General features: G+C 42.5%; 1 protein-coding gene and 1 long non-coding RNA gene across 2 annotated transcripts; both read left to right on the top strand.

The window, feature by feature from the left end:
- The first annotated feature begins 515 nt into the window (after nucleotides 1-515).
- Nucleotides 516-2,365, top strand: LOC109901945 (uncharacterized). Its single transcript, XR_002256802.2, has 3 exons — nucleotides 516-606; nucleotides 866-914; nucleotides 1,006-2,365. It is a non-coding gene; the product is annotated as an uncharacterized LOC109901945 (long non-coding RNA).
- A 10,334-nt stretch (nucleotides 2,366-12,699) lies between these two features.
- Nucleotides 12,700-18,563, top strand: LOC109901455 (gonadotropin-releasing hormone II receptor-like). Its single transcript, XM_020497453.2, has 3 exons — nucleotides 12,700-13,329; nucleotides 16,210-16,411; nucleotides 16,583-18,563. The coding sequence occupies exons 1-3, from the start codon at nucleotides 12,700-12,702 to the stop codon at nucleotides 17,002-17,004; spliced, it is 1,254 nt and encodes a 417-aa protein (XP_020353042.2). The 3' UTR covers nucleotides 17,005-18,563.
- Nucleotides 18,564-19,136: the final 573 nt, after the last annotated feature.

The following is a 19,136-nucleotide window of genomic DNA, read 5'->3' as shown; positions in this document are numbered from 1 at the left end:
AGCACACTGGAAAATCAAACACTTTTTCATTTCGTGCCACCAGACTCCGGCCTCTTAAATTGTTTATTTTTGCAGAATGTCTTTAAGGTATAAAAACCTATTGGGTTTTCTTAAATTACACTGAAGAAGATGAGCTCTGTGAGTGTCTGCTCTGCAGAGAAGAATTGAATAATAGGGAAATGGAGAGTTATTAGCCAGCCACAGATGTAGCAGAAGAGCACCAGCAGAGAAAACAAAACCGCTTACATAATTCATGTACATGGCGATGACCTTGGCATCCACTGATGATTCACTACCATCCCCCTGTAAAAACACACACACACACACTCATTTCTGCATAGCTGCACTGTTTGTTATTCTCCCGTTCCCTGAGTAACCATATATCTAAGATGCCTTTAACTTGGCATTGCTGTGTGTGTGTGGCCAGTGTTACACTGCTGCTTGTCATTTTAAATGATTCTTGAAAAGTTATTTTTGAGATGATCATGTTTAAGCGTGCCTCTTCCTCTCACCTCCAGGAACCTGAATAATACATATGAGCAGCCCGACCCGACCACCATTATTAGAACCAGGACCCATCAAACCACCCTGTACTCACCCAGCAGAGTAAGAACCACTCCCCTCAATCTTAACCTGAGAAACGGTTGCACAACATGAACTTTTGCACAAATCTCCCATTGGGGAAGTAGCTAGCTATAACTAGTGTGTGGGCTAAGTAGTCCTTATTTGGACAGAGGACCACTAGCATGTTAAAATAACACAACTTTTTAAAATCCACATTCTGCACATATACAAGAAAGTAATGGCTGTGTTATCAAAAGCTTTGTTCAACCAATATTTACTGTTTGTTATAATCCCTCTGTAGGCGAGCATTTATATGAGAGCTTTAAACCGATGACAACACAGACTAACAGGTGTGTAATGTTTGTTTGTAAGTTATTTCCAGTGATCGGCTTCAGTTTGAGTAATCATTGATACTGACTGAACACGTATCATGTGTTTTAGTGAGACTCCATTGTCCGAAAGCGCCGAAGATTCACCCACTGGTGCGACAGATAATGAAGAGACCATAACCCTGTTAAAGAAACGGAAGTCCTAAATCTGCACAGTCATGTGACTTGATGCAAGTTAATGTGGTTGGTTAATTGAAAGCATTCATAGAAATGACTCTATTGGGTGTATTTCTATGGGTCAAATCTGCTCTTTGCACATTGGTATTAAAAATTCTAATGCACATGTAAGTGTTACTGTATAACATTGTCTGTCTCATCTCCTGCACGTACAAGTGTTGCCATGTCATTGCATTTGTCTTCCAAACACTCCCTGTGTGTATGCTGGTCATTGTCCCCCACACTGAAATTGGGGAAGGGACTGTGGATCTGTTTCCGTCCGTTAGTACGTTCATATGTTAGTCACAAGCGATATCTCAGACAGCATTGGCCCGGTTTTGACTAAACTTTGGTGAATGGTGCATCTTGCCATAGCTTTACAGCATTTAGAAAATTACACTGATTGGCCAGATGGTGGCCCTGTAACAAGATTGAAAATGCAAAGTTTGAAAGGTCATGCCCCTCACCCCATTATACCTTAAATCATGAAATATAGTAGATCGGTTCCTGTCTTCACAAGGAACAAATTTGCCTCTGGACCCATAAGTTCCGCCATGATGGATTTTCCGCCATTTTGAATTGTGTGAAAAACACTTAACCCTACTCTTCTGATACCGAATGACCAATCTGCACGAAACTTGATATGTGGCATTTATGGAAAACGATCTCTCAACGCAATATTTTCCAGACTGGTAGCTAAATCAACATGGCCGCTATATTGACCAATAAACATTCACCTGGGTGTGTTCTGGCACATAACTGCATATAAATCAGTCAAAGACATTCGTATTGTAACAGAATTTGATAAACCCTGTCAAGACTCAACATATGCAAGAACATTCATATCGACCTTGCTGTGGCGCTATAACGGGCATATATCTGTTGGTCTGTTTGACTTAGTGATGAAATTTGGCACGCATGTTTAGGGATATGAGCTAACCCACACGATATCTCAGACACCACTGGCCCAATTTTGACAACATTTGGGTGAATGATTAGTCATGCTATAGAGATCTGAAAATGACAAAATTATACCTTTTGGGCCAGGGGGGCTATAGTAATCAACTGTACATACGTTAGTCATTTGTGGGGGGATGACATGTTTACTGTTGCCTTATTTCAAGGTGTCTTGGTAGTCAATATTCTAAGATTGTCATAATGTGTATCATTTCTTCAATCATGCTAATTTAAATCTCTGCTCTTCACTTGAATCATGGTTGTACAATTTGAAATAAATGTCATCTGTTTTTGAACTATTTAACTCTGATCCTTTGTAAATGTATAGTCACCACAACGCTTAAGAAAGCCATCACCGTTGATCATTGCTACAAGAAAACACAAAAAAAGAACAAGCACTCAATCTGTTTTCAATTGGTTTTCCTAAAGGTCACACTATGAGAAAATAGGCCTAACCTGTAATTAAATATCCACAATTGTTACCCAGAGGAGGGCCATTTTTTTTCAATTTCAGTCAGGGAGAGGGTTTAGTCTTTTATTCATTTTTATATATTTGTTATTTAGTCCAGGGGAGGGTCATGTAATTTGTAATCGATTTAAATGTCATTGCTCAGTGTTTGAGAATTAGCATCTCATGTGTGCCTGATGCTGCCCCTAATCCCTGACTCTCTGCTGGGTGTGCAATATCAAGTGTGCCTAGTGTGGTCTCAATAAAATTATCCATAGCCTATTCTATAGGCCAGGGGTGGGCAAACTTTTTGGCTCGAGGGCCACATCGGGATTTTGAAATTCAACTGAGGGTTGCATTTTTTGGGGGACCAATTGTTTGTTAAAATCAATTTGCAGGTGTCACTACAGACCAGGGTTCGATCCCAGGCTGTGTCACAGCTGGTCGTGACTGGGAGACTCATGAGGCAGCGCACAATTGGCCCAGCATCGTCCAGGTTAGGAGAGGGTTTGGCAGGCCAAGATTTCCTTGTCCCATCGCGCTCTTGCAACTCCTGTGGCGGGCCGGACGCATGCACGCTGACACGATCGTCAGGTGTACGGTGTTTCCTTTGACGCATTGGTGCAGCTGGCTACCAGGTTAAGAAGCATTGTGTCAAGAAGCAGTGCAGCTTGGCTGGGTCATGTTTCGGAGGATGCACGGCTCTCGACCTTCGCCTCTCCCGAGTACATGCAGGAGTTGCAGCGATGGGACAAGACTGTAACTACCAATTGGATACCACAAAAATGGGGAGAAAAAAGGGTTGTCTTTTTTATTTTTGTACTTATGTATTGAATAGTTTTTTTGTGTTATTTTTTTTATAAGCCCTTGGGCTTCCAACCATACTTGCACACCATTTAAAAAATAATTTTTTAACTGTGTTGTTTATCACTTATTTTCTTTGGTGCAAATAAATTCAGCCTTAGGTTTTAGGTTGTGTTAGAGAAAAAGCCATTTGTTATTTAAGTCATTGATGATCAGATACTAAAGTTGTAACTGGTTCTGTTGGCAAAATGTTTACAGTTGATAGACAACTTTAGCACTATTCCAAACTTAGACTATCCTCTTTAACAATAGCCTTTATAGAAATCTAAATGTCTTTGGTGCTGCAGCATGCGCTCATTCATTGTCATACTTTGTTGTGGCATTTAAAAAGATTCTGCTTGTCTCCAGTCATGTAAAATGACAGTCATGCAAGAAATGCGTTAATAAAAGGCACAAAAAAAATCGGGCTGCAAATAAGATGGTGGATTCATGCAGTGCATTTATTATAATGGATATCTTTTCATCCTGTCACGTTCTGACCAACTCACTTACCAGGCTGTATTTTGGTCCTCCGATCCTTCTCGCTTCTCCTCCTCAGAAGAGGAGGACGAGGTTCGTTACACATCCTTACCCTTGTCTGCGTTGGTCTGCAAATCCACAATCTTCTAGCTACTTTGGTATGTAATGTTAACAAATCGAAGAGCAGTTTCTAAAACTGCATATCTAAGGCTCTGGGCTCTGTTTCATAAAAGCATCGTAGCACGAAGATACTGTTCTGTCCATTTAGTGTCAGTGGAATTAGGATGATCTTAGTGCTACGATGCTTTTGGGAAACTCAGCCCTTGTCTGTCATAGGAGTGAGGGTAAACGTAGGCATGTTCTGTTATCCACTTTGTTTTAATTATTATTTTGGGTATAGGGGAGGGTCACAATTTTTTTTTCAAGCGTTCAGGGAGGGACATCCATTTTCATTTCAGAGGTCCGATTTTCTCCAGGTATCCCTCATTATCAATAACTTGCAGTCCTTTATCAGGGGTGCTGCCGCACATCCCGCACCATTCCCGCTGCTACGATTGTATAAGGTAATATATGATTAAGTGCTGCTGCACATAGGCTATCAGCCATCCAGACCGAATATTGGTGGTGATGTAAATCAAGTGTTATGCTGCTCTGGCATTAATGTTTATATTTAAACTAGTTAGCTTGCTGCACACACTCCACCAGTGACTGCATTTAAAGCCATGCATGTTTGGATAATGGGCGAGCGCAATCTCCATGAGTGCTGAGCAATTAACCGATATGTCGGTTGTTTTGGGGTTTTTAAACAACTAATTGACCAAGTTTAAATGATTTGAATTTTGTTAAGTTTTTTTCTGTGAGCTCAATGTGCAGTTTATGTAGAGATCAAGCCTGAACTATGCAATGTAGTAGGTTGTTTTAGTTTCCAACAGGCCAATAGTCCACATATTAGCACAGAAAACATGGTAATTAACTATAATGACAATAATCCATTGGTCACCTGCATACTTGTCCGGTCTGTGTGGAGCACTGAGCTATTATAATAAGAACCGTGTGGAGCAGATTGGTGATTGATACTTGGCATTCAGTAGTCATAAAAGTTTGTTTTATTTACTTTGGAAGAACTATTAAAATGTTGATTTGGCAGACTGTATAGGCAGCAGCTCTATAGAGATGAGATTACTTGGAATGAAATAAAGTAATGAAATAAACCATTTTATTAAAGTGAAGTAATGTGAATACATTATGGTTAAGGTATAAGCAGTAATGGTCATCACTAACATTTTTACTTTTAATTGTTTTCTGTGTTACAACATTCGACCCACATAATACATAGTGCATTTAATGTATAAAAAAATAAACTGAAATCGAAACAACCTACCCCTCCCCCCCAAAAAAACTAATCGCTCAGGACTAATCTCCATACAGGGGGGTGGCGAATTTGACGTCATCACGACAACTGGGTGGAAGTGGGTTCAGAACAACAATATAAAATTATACCACCACACAAAAGAGCACTTGGCAAGTGGGAGGGAAAAGGGGCAGGTGTTCTGGCACAGGTAGACCCATATTGTGCACACGCCTGCAAATCAGTATTGCCAAATAATCTGTAGTCTGCTTTTGATGCACCAGATTTCTTTTCAGCACTTCAGCACCTGCGTGTATGGACAGCTCCCCTCCCATGTCTATTTTTGATGAACGCAAGTAGTGGGATAGAGTGGTCTGTTGAACTGCACTGTAGCTGCAGAACCTATTTCACCAACCTCGGAGCCCCACAAGGTTTGGACATTGGATAATTTTTTTAAACTCCGATGGATATTGAGATATACAAAAAGAAAACCGAGTGAAAGATGAATCAACCGAAACGCTGAAATTGTTGTAGGTCTACTTTGGAGAGGAATACGTAATTTTGGTTTTCAATTATCTTTGATGCTGCGGCAACTGAAGATAATACAGATATTTCATTGCATTACGGCTGAGCTGATCAATTGGAATATACAACATTGTATCGGAGAGAAAGTGTGCTTTGTGGCGTATTGTGAGGGAATGCGCGCATTCCAAGTGAGTTGAGCGTTAAACAAGGTAAGAGTGAGCATTGTCCTGTAATATATCGCACTGCATGTTGTCATTATGTGGACAGATGACTAGCATACATAAACGTGCTATAGGATACATTGGAGTAACTTGTATAGCCTACATTATAGTGGCATAAAAATAAATATCCTAATTTGCTAAATGACTATATGGTACGAAACAATCAATAGAATAAAATATGCAATAACCCTGCATATCTACGCTTCTTGTCCATTTACTCCATGAAAACAAATGTCCAAAATATAAAGGCAAAACGTTGCAAATATATAGATCTTATACTTTCAATTTTTTTTACCTTCCATTTTCAAAGGTTAAGTAAAAGGTTTTTCGCCCCACTTAAAGTTTAGAATCCCATTGACCCATCCATCAGATTGCTGCAGTTTCCGAATCGACCCTGGCGTTTTTCCGTGCATACATGCCAATATAGCAAAAGCAGTGACGCCAACCGAAATTTGTCTTCCGCATTTAATCCAACCCCTCTGAATCAGGTAGGTGCGGGGAGCTGCCTTACAACGTTCACCGCGGCCGGCGAGCAGTTGATGTTGGGGGTTAACTGCCTTGCTGAAGAGTAGAACGGTTCAGGGGTTTCGATATAGGACTTACATTGCCGCCGCTTTGCCGTGATGCCAAAAAATTATTCATGAGTGTACATCGTAAACACTGATTGAAGACCCTAGTAGGCTACTGGTGCATCCTGGGATCATCGATTTACTGCGTGAAACTTGATCCCAATGTCCTTCAAACACCTTCGCGTGCCGGTGCCAGGGATTCTTCAGTGGATGGAAAAACAACCACAGCCACAAATAACTCACATAATTCTATTACGTTATTAACACCTATTCAAGACTTCATTTTGAATATGTTAACATATTGAGAGGAGGCAGAGTGAGGGTCAGTATTGAAAAACTTAATTAATGAGAGGAGATGGTGAGAGAGAAAGTGTGTGTGTGTGTGTGGGGGGGGGGGGGGTGAAAGGCTTAATTAATGTTGGATTAATTAAAGTGAGATGGTGAGAGACAAAGCAATAGAGGGAGTGTGTGTGTGGCATAGGACACACACACACACACACTTAGTCCAAGGTCATCTAAACTGAAAGGGGAAAGGTTGTCTTTGTGCTGCTACTTTAAGTGCAGTGCTGTGTCAATGTTCTCAGCATCAGTACTGGGGCCATCAGGGATCTGACGGGGCCGAATTGAAACAAGTCATGGTCAGAAGAGGCTGAAAATGACCATTATATCAATTTAATGTGCCTTTCCCTGTGTTACAAACCAAGAATGAACACCATCTCTGCATATGAGTCATTACACATGACAATGCCCTTTGTAAAATATTTATAAACTCTGTTAATTCCCAGGGTAGGCTGACAAACAAAATGAGCTCACGAGAAATCCATTGCACCAGTCGGCTTTTTCAGCACATTCTGGTGTGACATTTCTCTCTGGCGAAGAGCAGAAGTCTCCCTGTCCCAATGTCCCTGCTGTAGAAACACATGATCTTTCTTCTTTTCTTTAGTATTCACAGGGCAATGTGTTTGGAGAGGGTGTTGACAGCTCTGGAGTGGGGTAAGGTCAGGCTCTGCAGTCCTCTACATTGACTTTCAAGCCAATAGTCAGCAGGCAGACGACACATGTAGTCTAAACAACACTGGCTTTTCTTGTTTCCAGGTTCAGTGTCATTCCATCTTACTCTAGGTGAACAGTTCATGTGTTTGAGTACTCGTTAATAATGTTTTGATGATTGTTGATTGGTGGTGTTTAAATCTACTGCACTTGCTAAGAGAAGATGTATAGTCACTGCCATACTGTCTGATCTTTACAATTTATTTCACCTTTATTTAACCAGGTAGGCAAGTTGAGAACAAGTTCTCATTTACAATTGAGACCTGGCCAAGATAAAGCAAAGCAGTTCGACACATACAACAACAGAGTTACACATGGAGTAAAACAAACAGTCAATAATACAGTAGAAATAAGTCTATATACGATGTGAGCAAATGAGGTGAGATAAGGGAGGTAAAGGCAACAAAAAAAGGCCATGGTGGCGAAGTAAATACAATATAGCAAGTAAAACACTGGAATGGTAGATTTGCAGTGGAAGAATGTGCAAGGTAGAGATAGAAATAATGGGGTGCAAAGGAGCTAAATAAATAAATACAGTAGGGGGAGAGGTAGTTGTTTGGGCTAAATTATAGATGGGCTATGTACAAGTGCAGTAATCTGTGAGCTGCTCTGACAGCTGGTGCTTAAGCTAGTGAGGGAGATAAGGGTTTCAAGTTTCAGAGATTTTTGTAGTTCGTTCCAGTCATTGGCAGCAGAGAACTGGAAGGAGAGGTGGCCAAAGGAAGAATTGGTTTTGGGGGTGACCAGAGGGATATACCTGCTGAAACGAGTGCTATAGGTGGGTGCTGCCATGGTGACCAGCGAGCTGAGATACGGGGAGACTTTACCTAGCAGGGTCTTGTAGATGACCTGGAGCCAGTGGATTTGGTGACGAGTATGAAGCTAGGGCCAGCCAACGAGAGTGTACAGGTCGCAGTGGTGGGTAGTATATGGGGCTTTGGTGACAAAACGGATGGCACTGTGATAAACCGCATCCAATTTCCTGAGTGTTGGAGGCTATTTTGTAAATGCCATCGCCAAAGTCGAGGATCGGTAGGATGGTCAGATTTACAAGGGTATGTTTGGCAGCATGAGTGAAGGATGCTTTGTTGTGAAATAGGAAGCCAATTCTAGATTTAACTTTGGATTGGAGATGCTTAATGTGAGTCTGGAAGGAGAGTTTACAGTCTAACCAGACACCTGGGTATTTGTAGTTGTCAGAACCATCCAGAGTAGTGATGTTGGACGGGCGGGCAGGTGCAGGCAGCGATCGGTTGAAGAGCATGCATTTAGTTTTACTTGTATTTAAGAGCAATTGGAGGCCATGGAAGGAGAGTTGTAATGGCATTGAAGCTCGTCTGGAGGGTTGTTAACACGGTGTCCAAAGAAGGGCCAAAAGTGTACAGAATGGTGTCGTCTGCGTAGAGATGGATCAGACTCACCAGCAGCAAGAGCGACATCATTGATGTATACAGAGAAGAGAGTCGGTCCAAGAATTGAACCCTGTGGCACCCCCATAGAGACTGCCAGAAGCCAGGACAACACTGTACTCTATCAGAGAAGTAGTTGGTGAACCAGGCAAGGCAATCATTTGAGAAACCAAGGCTATCGAGTCTGCCGATGAGGATGTGGTGATTGACAGAGTCGAAAGCCTTGGCCAGGTCAATGAGCGGATCATCTTCTCATTTGATATTAAGCTGTAGGATCAAATGAATGATGAATACTGATAATTTATCTGATCATAATCCTATTTCCAACCTTATTACCTCTATGTGTGTGATATACAGTACATGAAGTCCTCCTGGATCAGCCTCTCACTTTGAGGTTTGTCATTACACTTTGATATGCAAAGACATCTCGCTCCCCCACTATGATCCATGGTGTTCTGCACATCACTGTGCCATTATGAATCAGTCCACAAACAGTGCACACAATGATGCTTTAGGGCACTGATTGCAGTCCTCTGGGGCTAGGACACAACACAGGCCAGGTTATTGTGCTCTGTGTGTGGGCTGATTTGCATTGGCCATAAAGTGGTATAAATACAGATCCATCATGGTCAGAGTCAACGTGGTTATTTACAGGTAGGTAGGCCTCTATTACAACCCAATTGGGGTCACTGAATCAGATCAGGTTGGATCATTGTTTTGCAAATTAATGAATGCAATGCTTCTCACCAACACTACAGCTTATTTGAAACAGCTGGTCCTGTATTTCTTATTGAGCATAGGATTTAATGTATGTTTTTTCAATACAGTGCATATATCTCAAGTCCAATTCCACACAGAGCCTTCCATTCAAACATACATCCTATGTACATTTCCTCACAAACATCTGTCGTGAAAAGTACAGTAGCATCTATATGGCCATTTCCCTGGTGTTCAGGACGTCAGATGAATATGTTACACTGGGCAGGAGTTTAGCTGACATGCCAAACCTGTGTCTAGCTAACAGAATAGAGGGATATTTGGGAGGCCAACTAGAGCCATACAAACAGCAGCAATGAGTAGGGAAGATGCAGCGCTTGTGCGACTACTGTGCGAGTTATATTGCAGAGGTTTGTTATTAGCAGGGGAGGCTGCCTCATGTCTCATTAGTGACAACAGTGTGTTGAATACCCATACTTCTCCACTGGCCTTCTGTGTATAGTTGAGCAATAACAGGCAGCGTCATATTCTGATTACCAAGAGATTACAATATGTCACCGTGCGATTCTGTCAGTGGGATAATTGTTTATCATCTTGATACCATTACCCACCATGCACAAACTGGCTGACTCAAAGTTGTTTCAACTTAATTTGTCAACGTATTGTGATGTGGAATCTGCATGGAAAATACATTGGATTTGAAAAAAGTCATCAACTGTTGTTTTGAGGGTGGTATTTCAGCCTCAGGATTATGTCATTATGGTAACCAAATGTAAACATAGACAACACTTGTGTAAAATATGTTGAATTTGTACCTTTAAAACGTCAAATCTTCAACGTTAAAAAATCCACTGTCAGAAAACAACAATAGGCTGTGCCGCACCTCCTACTGGAGAATCTACCCTTTGGTCTCCCATCCAGGGTTTTAAGGTTCTAACCAATCCCAGCCCTGCTTAGCTATGATATTTTTCACTGACTATTACTAATGTGCGATCATGAGAATTCTTGTGGGGAGATCTCCACTTAAAACTAAATAGATTCACTGTTGCTATCGAAGTCATTCCACAGGGTAGGTTTAACAGAGCAAATGAAATGTGACCATACTTTATCAATCATATAACATCAATGATGCTATTTAGGCCTATAGCGTTTGAAAAGTTAACAGCTATTGTTTAAATTAAACCCAGAATTCAACAATTCAACAATACAAACTTAATTTAAAGTGCATTTAAAGTATGATTTGATTTAGTCTTATTGTTTAACTTTTATTTTTTATTGAGATAAAGACGTGAATCCAACATATCAATTATAAATTTTTAGACAAACTGGAATTAAAGCCAGACTAAGTCAGTGGCACAGATGGAGCTATCCAATCAGAAGATAAATCTCCTTCAAATGTTGGTATTTTGTTGCATTTATAATCAAAAATAATTCAATATCACCTTTGAAATTGTCCACGTTAACAAATGATATGTTGGATTCATGTCTCTAACTCAACCAAAAATATAAATTAAAGAATAGGATTAAGACAGTGGCTTAGATCTAACTATCCAAGCAGTATATACTGTCACACCCTGATCTGTTTCATCTGTCCTTGTGATTGTCTCCACCCCCTCCAGGTGTGGAGACTGTGTTCTCTGTTTGTCCGTTGCCAGTTCGTCTTCTTTGTTCGAGTCAACCAGCGGTTTGTGTCTCAGCGCCTGCTTTTTCTAGTCTCTCTTTTCTTGCCCTCCCGGTTTTGACTCTTGCCTGTCCTGACTCTGAGCCCGCCTGCCTAACCACCCTGAGCCTGCCTGCCGTCCGGTACCGTTGCCTGACCTCTGGTTTTCTGACCCATACCTGTCTTGCCTGGCCCAGTTGGAACATTAAACTATTGTTTATTTGACGTGGTCTGCATCTGGGTCTTCCCTTCATACTTGATATATACAGTACATCTCCTTTAAATGTTGGTGTTTGGTTGCATTATCAACCAAACTGAATTTAATATCACTTTTGTAATACAGTAAATAATTTTAGGCCATCTTCCAAACTAATGTAACATTCCACCTTAAAATTAGGAATACGTCCATTCGCACGTTGTTACTGTAACTATACACATAAAGCATGCATGTTCAAGATGGTATGTGTAGGATGTTGCAGGTCTATGGAGATCGTCACAATCTGCACACAATCTCAAATGGCATTAATGTAATCTCAACTGCAATACAGTTTTGATTCTGCTATTAGATGAATTAAACACAGTGATAACACATATCTGACACTGTATTCCCATTTGAACTTTGCTGTGCTTTAAGATGGTTGAAAGTGCAGTGATCGACATTTGGGTGACAATTAAACCAAAAATCAGACATTGTTTTCCATTGGCATTTGGTTGTGCTTTTAGATGGTTGAAAGCATAGTGATAACACACTGGCAATTCAACGAACAGTGGTGGAAAAGTACCCAGTTGTCATACTTGATTAAAAGTATTATACCTTAATATAAAGTTACTCAAGTAAAAGTGAAAGTCACCGAGTAAAATACTACTTGAGTAAAAGTCTAAAAGTATTTGGTATGCCTTTGTGTTTAGTGAGTCCACCAAACCAGAGGCAGTAGGGATGATAAGTATATGAATTTCACAATTTTCCTGTCTTGCTAAGCATTCAAAATGTAATGAGTTCCTTGGGTTGCCAGGGAAAATGTATGGAGTAAAAAGTACAATATTTTGTAAAAGTTGTCAAAAATATAAATAGTAAAGTACAGATACCCCAAAAAAACTACTTAAGTAGTACTTGAAAATATTTTTACTGAGGAACTTTACACCACTGCTTTTTGAGTGGGTGAATATATGTTGTAATCTAATTGATTAACGGCTCAACCAAATATTATCCAATTATCCACGTTGAAATTATGTGGTGTACCCAGTGGGTACGCTTCTCTCTGATGAGTTGGTTGGTGGACTGTGGTCTTATTTTACATTAATAATCACTTATACTATCAAGAGCAACGTAGAATATCTGACCACGCATAAAAACTTTGTGTATATGATAATAATGTATGTAATCACGATAATGACATGCATGTTCTATTTTGTCATCTATAGTCATTCATATAAATCTTGTCTTTTCCAACCCAGGATGTCTGGCAACCTGTCCCTCCTGAGGCCTCCCTTAGTGGGTGCCACCGGGTCAATGCAACCCGCCCTCTTAAACATGTCCCAGTTTCCACCTCTGGTTGACTGGGAGGCGCCCACCTTCACCCGAGCTGCCCAATTCCGTGTCGGCGCCACCTTAATCCTCTTCCTATTTGCTGCCTGCAGCAACCTTGCGTTATTGATCAGTGTGTGCCGGGGGCGTGGCCGGCGCCTGGCTTCTCACTTGCGACCACTCATCATGAGCCTGGCCGCCGCCGACCTGATGATGACCTTTGTGGTGATGCCACTGGACGCCATTTGGAACATCACGGTGCAGTGGTATGGCGGAGATGCCATGTGTAAGATGCTGTGCTTCCTCAAGCTGTTTGCCATGCACTCGTCAGCCTTCATCCTGGTGGTGGTCAGTCTGGACAGGCAACACGCCATCCTGCACCCGCTGGACTCACTCAACTCCCACCACAGGAACAAGAGGATGCTGGGTCTGGCCTGGGGCCTCAGCGTGCTTCTGGCCTTACCACAGGTGAGTTAAAACCCTGGTAGCCTTGTTTACTATAAATAGTGTGGCACTCCAAGAAATTCAAGGTAAATTCCTTAAAATTTAAATTAAATTTTGTTCATTCCTGGTATGTTGTTGAGATGACGTGTTCATGCCAAGTGCAGCTCTAGCTGTGGGTTAGTCAAGGCACTTTGAAGTGTGTATTTACATTTTAGTAATTTAGCAGACGCTCTTATCCAAAGGTACTTAGAGTAAGTGCATTAATCTTAAGATGGCTATGTGGGGGCCTCCCAGGTGGGGCAGCGGTCTAAGGCACTGCATCGCCATGTTGCGGCGTGACTACAGCCTGGGGTTTGATCACCGGCCATGACTGGGAGTCCCATAGGGCATCGTCCGGGTTAGGGGAGGGTTTACTTTGCTCATCATGCTCTAGTGACTCCTTGTGGCGGACCGGGTGCCTGCAGGCTGAGCTCGGTCGTCAGTTGAACAGTGTTCCCTCGGACATATTGGAGCAGTTGGCTTCCGAGTTGAGCAGGCAGATGTTAGGAAGCACGGTTTGGCGGGTCATGTTTCAGAGGACGCGTGACTCTACTTTCGCCTCTCCCGAGCCAGGCAGCGATGAGACATGATCTTAATCACAAAGTTGAGGAGAAAAAGGGGGTAAAAATGACATGAATAAATAAATAGATATCTAGGTGAGAACCACATATCACAGGGCGGACAGGACAGGACTTTTGCCTCAATACAGAAGTTTGTTAAGATATTCTTTGGAGAGGTAGGGTTTGTTGTTTTTGGAAGATGGGCAGAGACTCTGCTGTCCTAGCTTTAGGGGGAATCTTGTTCCACAATTGGGGTGCCAGGACAGAGAGGAGCTTTGACTGGGCTGAGCGGGAGTGTACACATAATCAATCAGTTTGCACAGATGTTTCAAGTGCCAGTTAACACTCTCGACCCAGTGGTTGATGCACTGTGGTGAATGATGACAGGTGAAAGGATGGCTGAGGTCACCATTTGTGACAGATACTGAATTAATCTGGTCAAGGTCAAGCGTACATCTAATACACACACACATACACACACAGTGACAAACGAGGAGGCATTACCTACGATTCTGTTCCTGCATGGTGTGCTGTACTCAAGAGTTGAGTTGAACTTTCATCTCATCCAGAAATTGAAACCGCTTCGCCTACTGTGCACACATACTGATGGACCTAGATGGGGATTTAATGAATATAGGCTGAGGATCTCCCTGGCTCTTTGGCAATGTGTTCCTTGAATCAAAAACACAGTCCTGTCCGCCGTGTCATTGAAAAATGCTTTCCTGAAAACCCCTTGACAAAAGCAGTGCATTAAGGATTATGTGAAAGTGATAGTTAATGGTGCACTGGTCTGTGAGGACAGCCAGTGTAGAGGGAAATGTGGATGGATGCATTCATTGATTCGCTTTGAAAGGGAAATTAAATATTTCCTCTGAACTTGACAGAGTGGTTTATGTCTTGTAATATATTATTATTATAAAAAAGAAAAACTGCCCCACAGTGTGATCTTGAATTTGTTTTTGGCTACAACCAATTCAAGCTCACAATGCGGGGCATCTTTTTTTCCCCTGTAGAAAATATATTACAAGTCATCTGATTTAGAATGTAGCCTAAGGCAATAGAAAATGTACAGTAAATAACTTACTGTAGTTTGGAATGTTCTTGGGTATATTCTTGCACAGTATGTAAAATGGTTTCAAAGAGTAATGGCATACTACTGCACTACAACTTCAAAGTAGTCCAGGCTTCTCTACATTGTTTGGATGGCTTACTTCAAGCTGCAGGAGAGTGACTGTTTGCTTGAAGGGGGTAGAGTGTCAGGGTGTGGAACGGGAGATTCAAAGGGGGAGAAACAGAGTGCGTCCCTCATGAGGATATATTTATGTATCTGAGTAGACAAAAAAGCCTAATTTGGTGCCAGAGTGGCGCCGGGGCTGCTGGGAGTTTTATCAGTGCACCTGCTGGTAGGCGAGTGATTCACCACAGGGCAGAGCATCTTGAACGTCTTGCCTCAGGCTCTTCCCCTGGCATTTAATTCTCAGAGCTGCAGAGTGCAGAGGGGCATAACAGGATTTACGTATCAGTGCCACACCGTCTGAGATCCCACGTAATCACCGCCCCTATGCAGCACGGGGGCAAGGACAAGGGGGTAGATAGACAGATAGGGATATGCCTTCCGGAGTCTTCCTGGAAATGAGGCATTTCAGCGAGAAATCTTTAAATTCCTGGCATGCTGATATTAGTTAGTTAATTGTGCCCCCCAGAGTGTGGAATGTGATTATATTCCTGAGAATTAGGAATGTGCAACATCAGCAGAGGGAGGAGGGAGATGTTGTAAAAGCAAGTATTTAAACACTGAAAACAATCTAACGTTTTATTAATACATGGGGGATTGGAAAACAAGTCAAATTGCATTGTTGCAAAAGGCTAACAACTCAGATTGGATACAACTGAAAGTCTAAAATCATAAATCAATTCAGTATTTATATATGTCTGTCATGGTGATTTATGTCCCCAAATCATTTTGAAAGCCAATGCAGAATATGGATCCACCTTGAAAGCTATTGTGATGCTACTGACCACTGCATTCATTAATCAGAAAATACTGCAGACATGACTCAGCCACTGCATTTTCTCATTAAACCACCCATTTCTGGCCAATGCGCCGGCACAAAATAGCAGCCAAGATCTCAACTGAGTTTTATACTTTGAAGGTAGATTAAATGATCCTCAACACAACCTAAAGTAGTACTGTAGTAGCCCAGTGCATACCTGTGTGAAAGGTACTTCTCTATTTACAGTAGGTGGATTGTCATACATCTTAGATGCTGTGGTTGTTGTTACTCAGTGACTTCCTGTTCCCCAGCTGTTCATCTTCCGGGCCATCAAGGCAGAGGGCGTAGACTTCACCCAGTGTGTGACCCATGGCAGCTTCAAAGAGCGATGGCAGGAGACGGTCTACAACATGTTCTACTTCGTCACTCTCTACGTGTTCCCCCTGCTGGTCATGAGCTTCTGTTACACACATATCCTCATTGAGATCAATCAGCAACTCCACAGGAACAAAGGTACAAGCTAGCTATTCCAATCTGGCAACCACAATACTTGCATGTCCAAAATGGCAACCTCAGTAGGCCTATATGCTGTTCCAACATGAATTATACATTGACAATGTTTAGGAGAGATATGATAGCTACATTAGCTTTAGGAAGCTACTAACCAGTGCCATACATTTCCAGATGGCGAGTCCTGCCTGAGACGCAGTGGCACAGACATGATCCCCAAAGCACGAATGAAGACTCTAAAGATGACCATCATCATTGTGATGTCCTTCGTGGTCTGCTGGACGCCCTACTACCTCCTGGGTATCTGGTACTGGTTCCAGCCGGAGATGCTGCAGGTCACGCCTGAATACATCCACCACGCCCTGTTTGTCTTCGGCAACCTGAACACATGTTTTGACCCGGTCATCTATGGCTTCTACACGCCCTCGTTCCGGGCCGACCTGGCCATGTGCTGGTGCTATAGAAGAAGGGACATTAAAATGTCGCCCAGGTCTCTGGACCGCCTGTCCGCCCACCAGGGCCCCCACAGTGGAGAGCAGGACTCTGACGCCCCCGGTGTGGAACAGACCAAAGAGACTGGAGGTGACGGTAGATGACTGGCGCTGACAGTAAGTACATCTGTAAGGTTGGAGAGCTGAGGGAGAGCAGACCTGGAAATGAGCGGTACTAAGGAGTATGTAGACCGATCTACTTATTCTGTGAGGTGAAGACAGTGACAGGCTAAACAGCACCACCAAAATGTCTCCCCTCTGATTGTACGCCCATCTTTGACATTTTGAGGACATTGTTGAAGCATGGGAAGAGGCACTTGAGTTAGGGGTCAAGCCTCAACCTGAGATGAAAGGGGATAGATGGATAAAGAGACAAAACTATATTGGAAGTCAAGGGTTGAAGGGTTCAAATCCTTCAGGATTACTTTACCCAGAAAATACTAATCTACAGCGTTAAGCACCATGGCTAAGGCAGTTCAGAAGCAGACTTAGGAGCCTCCCTGATCTTGTGAGCTTACATGAATGGTTTGTTGTTTCCAAGAAGTCCAGCGGGAGGCAGAACAGAACCAACTGGGCTGCAACACGTTTCTGCCAACGTTGGATATCCAGTTATACAGCAATAGTTAAGCACATGCCATTCTATTTCAATTACTATCACATGGAAAGGCAAACTCATTTTAATGGCCGTTCCACAACTTTCTACGAACCATTAAAACCCTTGGCTGTCCCCTGATATATATATATATATACACCATGCTGCTTACAGTATGTCACACTGCTCGCTGTCTGCCTACAGGTTGCTTTTCCATGCAACACTGTGTCTTTACAATGCCAGGCTGCATGAGATGATCTCCATAACCACACATCACTATACAGAACTGTCAAATTACAAACAAATTTACAAATGCATTTGATGGTACAATAAAATGGTTGGCCGTTTCACTCGGAGGACAAACAGTCCAGAGAACTGTCACATTCAGTGCATGTCATGGAGAAAAACATAATTTGTACTGTATTTACTATTCATGCATTCACTTCAGCCATTCAGGCTTGAAAACCAAAGCACAACCACAGTATAATATAACACATTGAGTATACAAAACATTAGGAACACGTTCCTAATATTGAGTTGTACCCCGTTTTGTCCTCAGAACAGCCAGTTTGTCGGGGCATGAACTCTACAAGGTTTCAAAAGCGTTCCACAGGGATGCTGGCCAATGTTGACTCCAATGCTTCCCACAGTTGTGTTATGTTGGCTGGTAGAGGATCTCTACTCTGAATAGATCATTCCATCTCATCCCACAGATGCTCAATTGGATTGAAATCTGGTGACTGTGCAAGACAATTCAGCTACTGCAGTGTCTGTCATGTTTGTGGAACCATTCCTGGACAATCCTAGCCTTGTGCCATGAGTCATACACTGCTGCCTTGCATGGATGCATCTGATTGGTAATGATGTTCAGATATCCTGTGGCGTTCAAAACTTGCTCCACTTTTATCAATGGGCCCAATGTGCGCCACGAAAACATGACTAACTGTAGCCCGTCTGTTGCTGCTCTACACAATTCGTGTCAGCCTCCTCTGTCCTCTTTCATCAATGACCCTTTTTTGACCACTGGCCTGCCGTTGGCTGAATGTCCTTTGGGTGGTTGACCATTCTTGATACACACGAGAGAGAAACTGAGCCTGAAAAACCCAGCAGCGTTGCAGTTCTTGACACACTCAAACTGGTGCGCCTGGCACCGACTACCGTACCCCCTTCAAAGGCACTTAAATATACTCTAACCCAGAAGCTTCCAAGAAATCCCGCTATGCCCTGCGACGAACCATCAAACAGGGCTAAGATTGAATCATACTACACCGGCTCAGACGCTCGTCGGATGTGGCAGAGCTTGCAAACTATTACAGACTACAAAGGGAAGCACATCCGCGAGCTGCCCAGTGACACGAGCCTACCAGACGAGCTCGCATCGAGGCAGGCACCACTGAGGCATGCATGAGAGCATCAGCTGTTCCGGACGACTGTGTGATCACGCTCTCCGTAGCTGACGTGAGTAAGACCTTTAAACAGGTCAACATACACAAGGCTGCGGGGCCAGACGGATTACCAGGACGTGTGCTCCGGGCATGTGCTGAACAACTGGCAGGTGTCTTCACTGACATTTAATTTTTTTAAATATAAAAAAATATTATTTTACCCCTTTTTCGTGGTATACAATTGTTTTTAGTAGCTACTA

The sequence above is a fragment of the Oncorhynchus kisutch genome, linkage group LG13, assembly GCF_002021735.2.
Source record: "Oncorhynchus kisutch isolate 150728-3 linkage group LG13, Okis_V2, whole genome shotgun sequence".
Taxonomy (NCBI): Eukaryota; Metazoa; Chordata; class Actinopteri; order Salmoniformes; family Salmonidae; genus Oncorhynchus; species Oncorhynchus kisutch.
This window is presented reverse-complemented; position numbering and strand designations above follow the sequence as displayed.

Excerpts from the sequence above, each read along its gene's own strand:
- LOC109901455 (XM_020497453.2), top strand. The coding sequence starts at position 12,700 with ATGATAATAATGTATGTAATCACGATAATGACATGCATGTTCTATTTT. Across the intron at positions 13,330-16,209 it reads TGCTTCTGGCCTTACCACAG|CTGTTCATCTTCCGGGCCAT; the intron begins GTGAGTTAAAAC and ends CCTGTTCCCCAG. Across the intron at positions 16,412-16,582 it reads GCAACTCCACAGGAACAAAG|ATGGCGAGTCCTGCCTGAGA; the intron begins GTACAAGCTAGC and ends ATACATTTCCAG.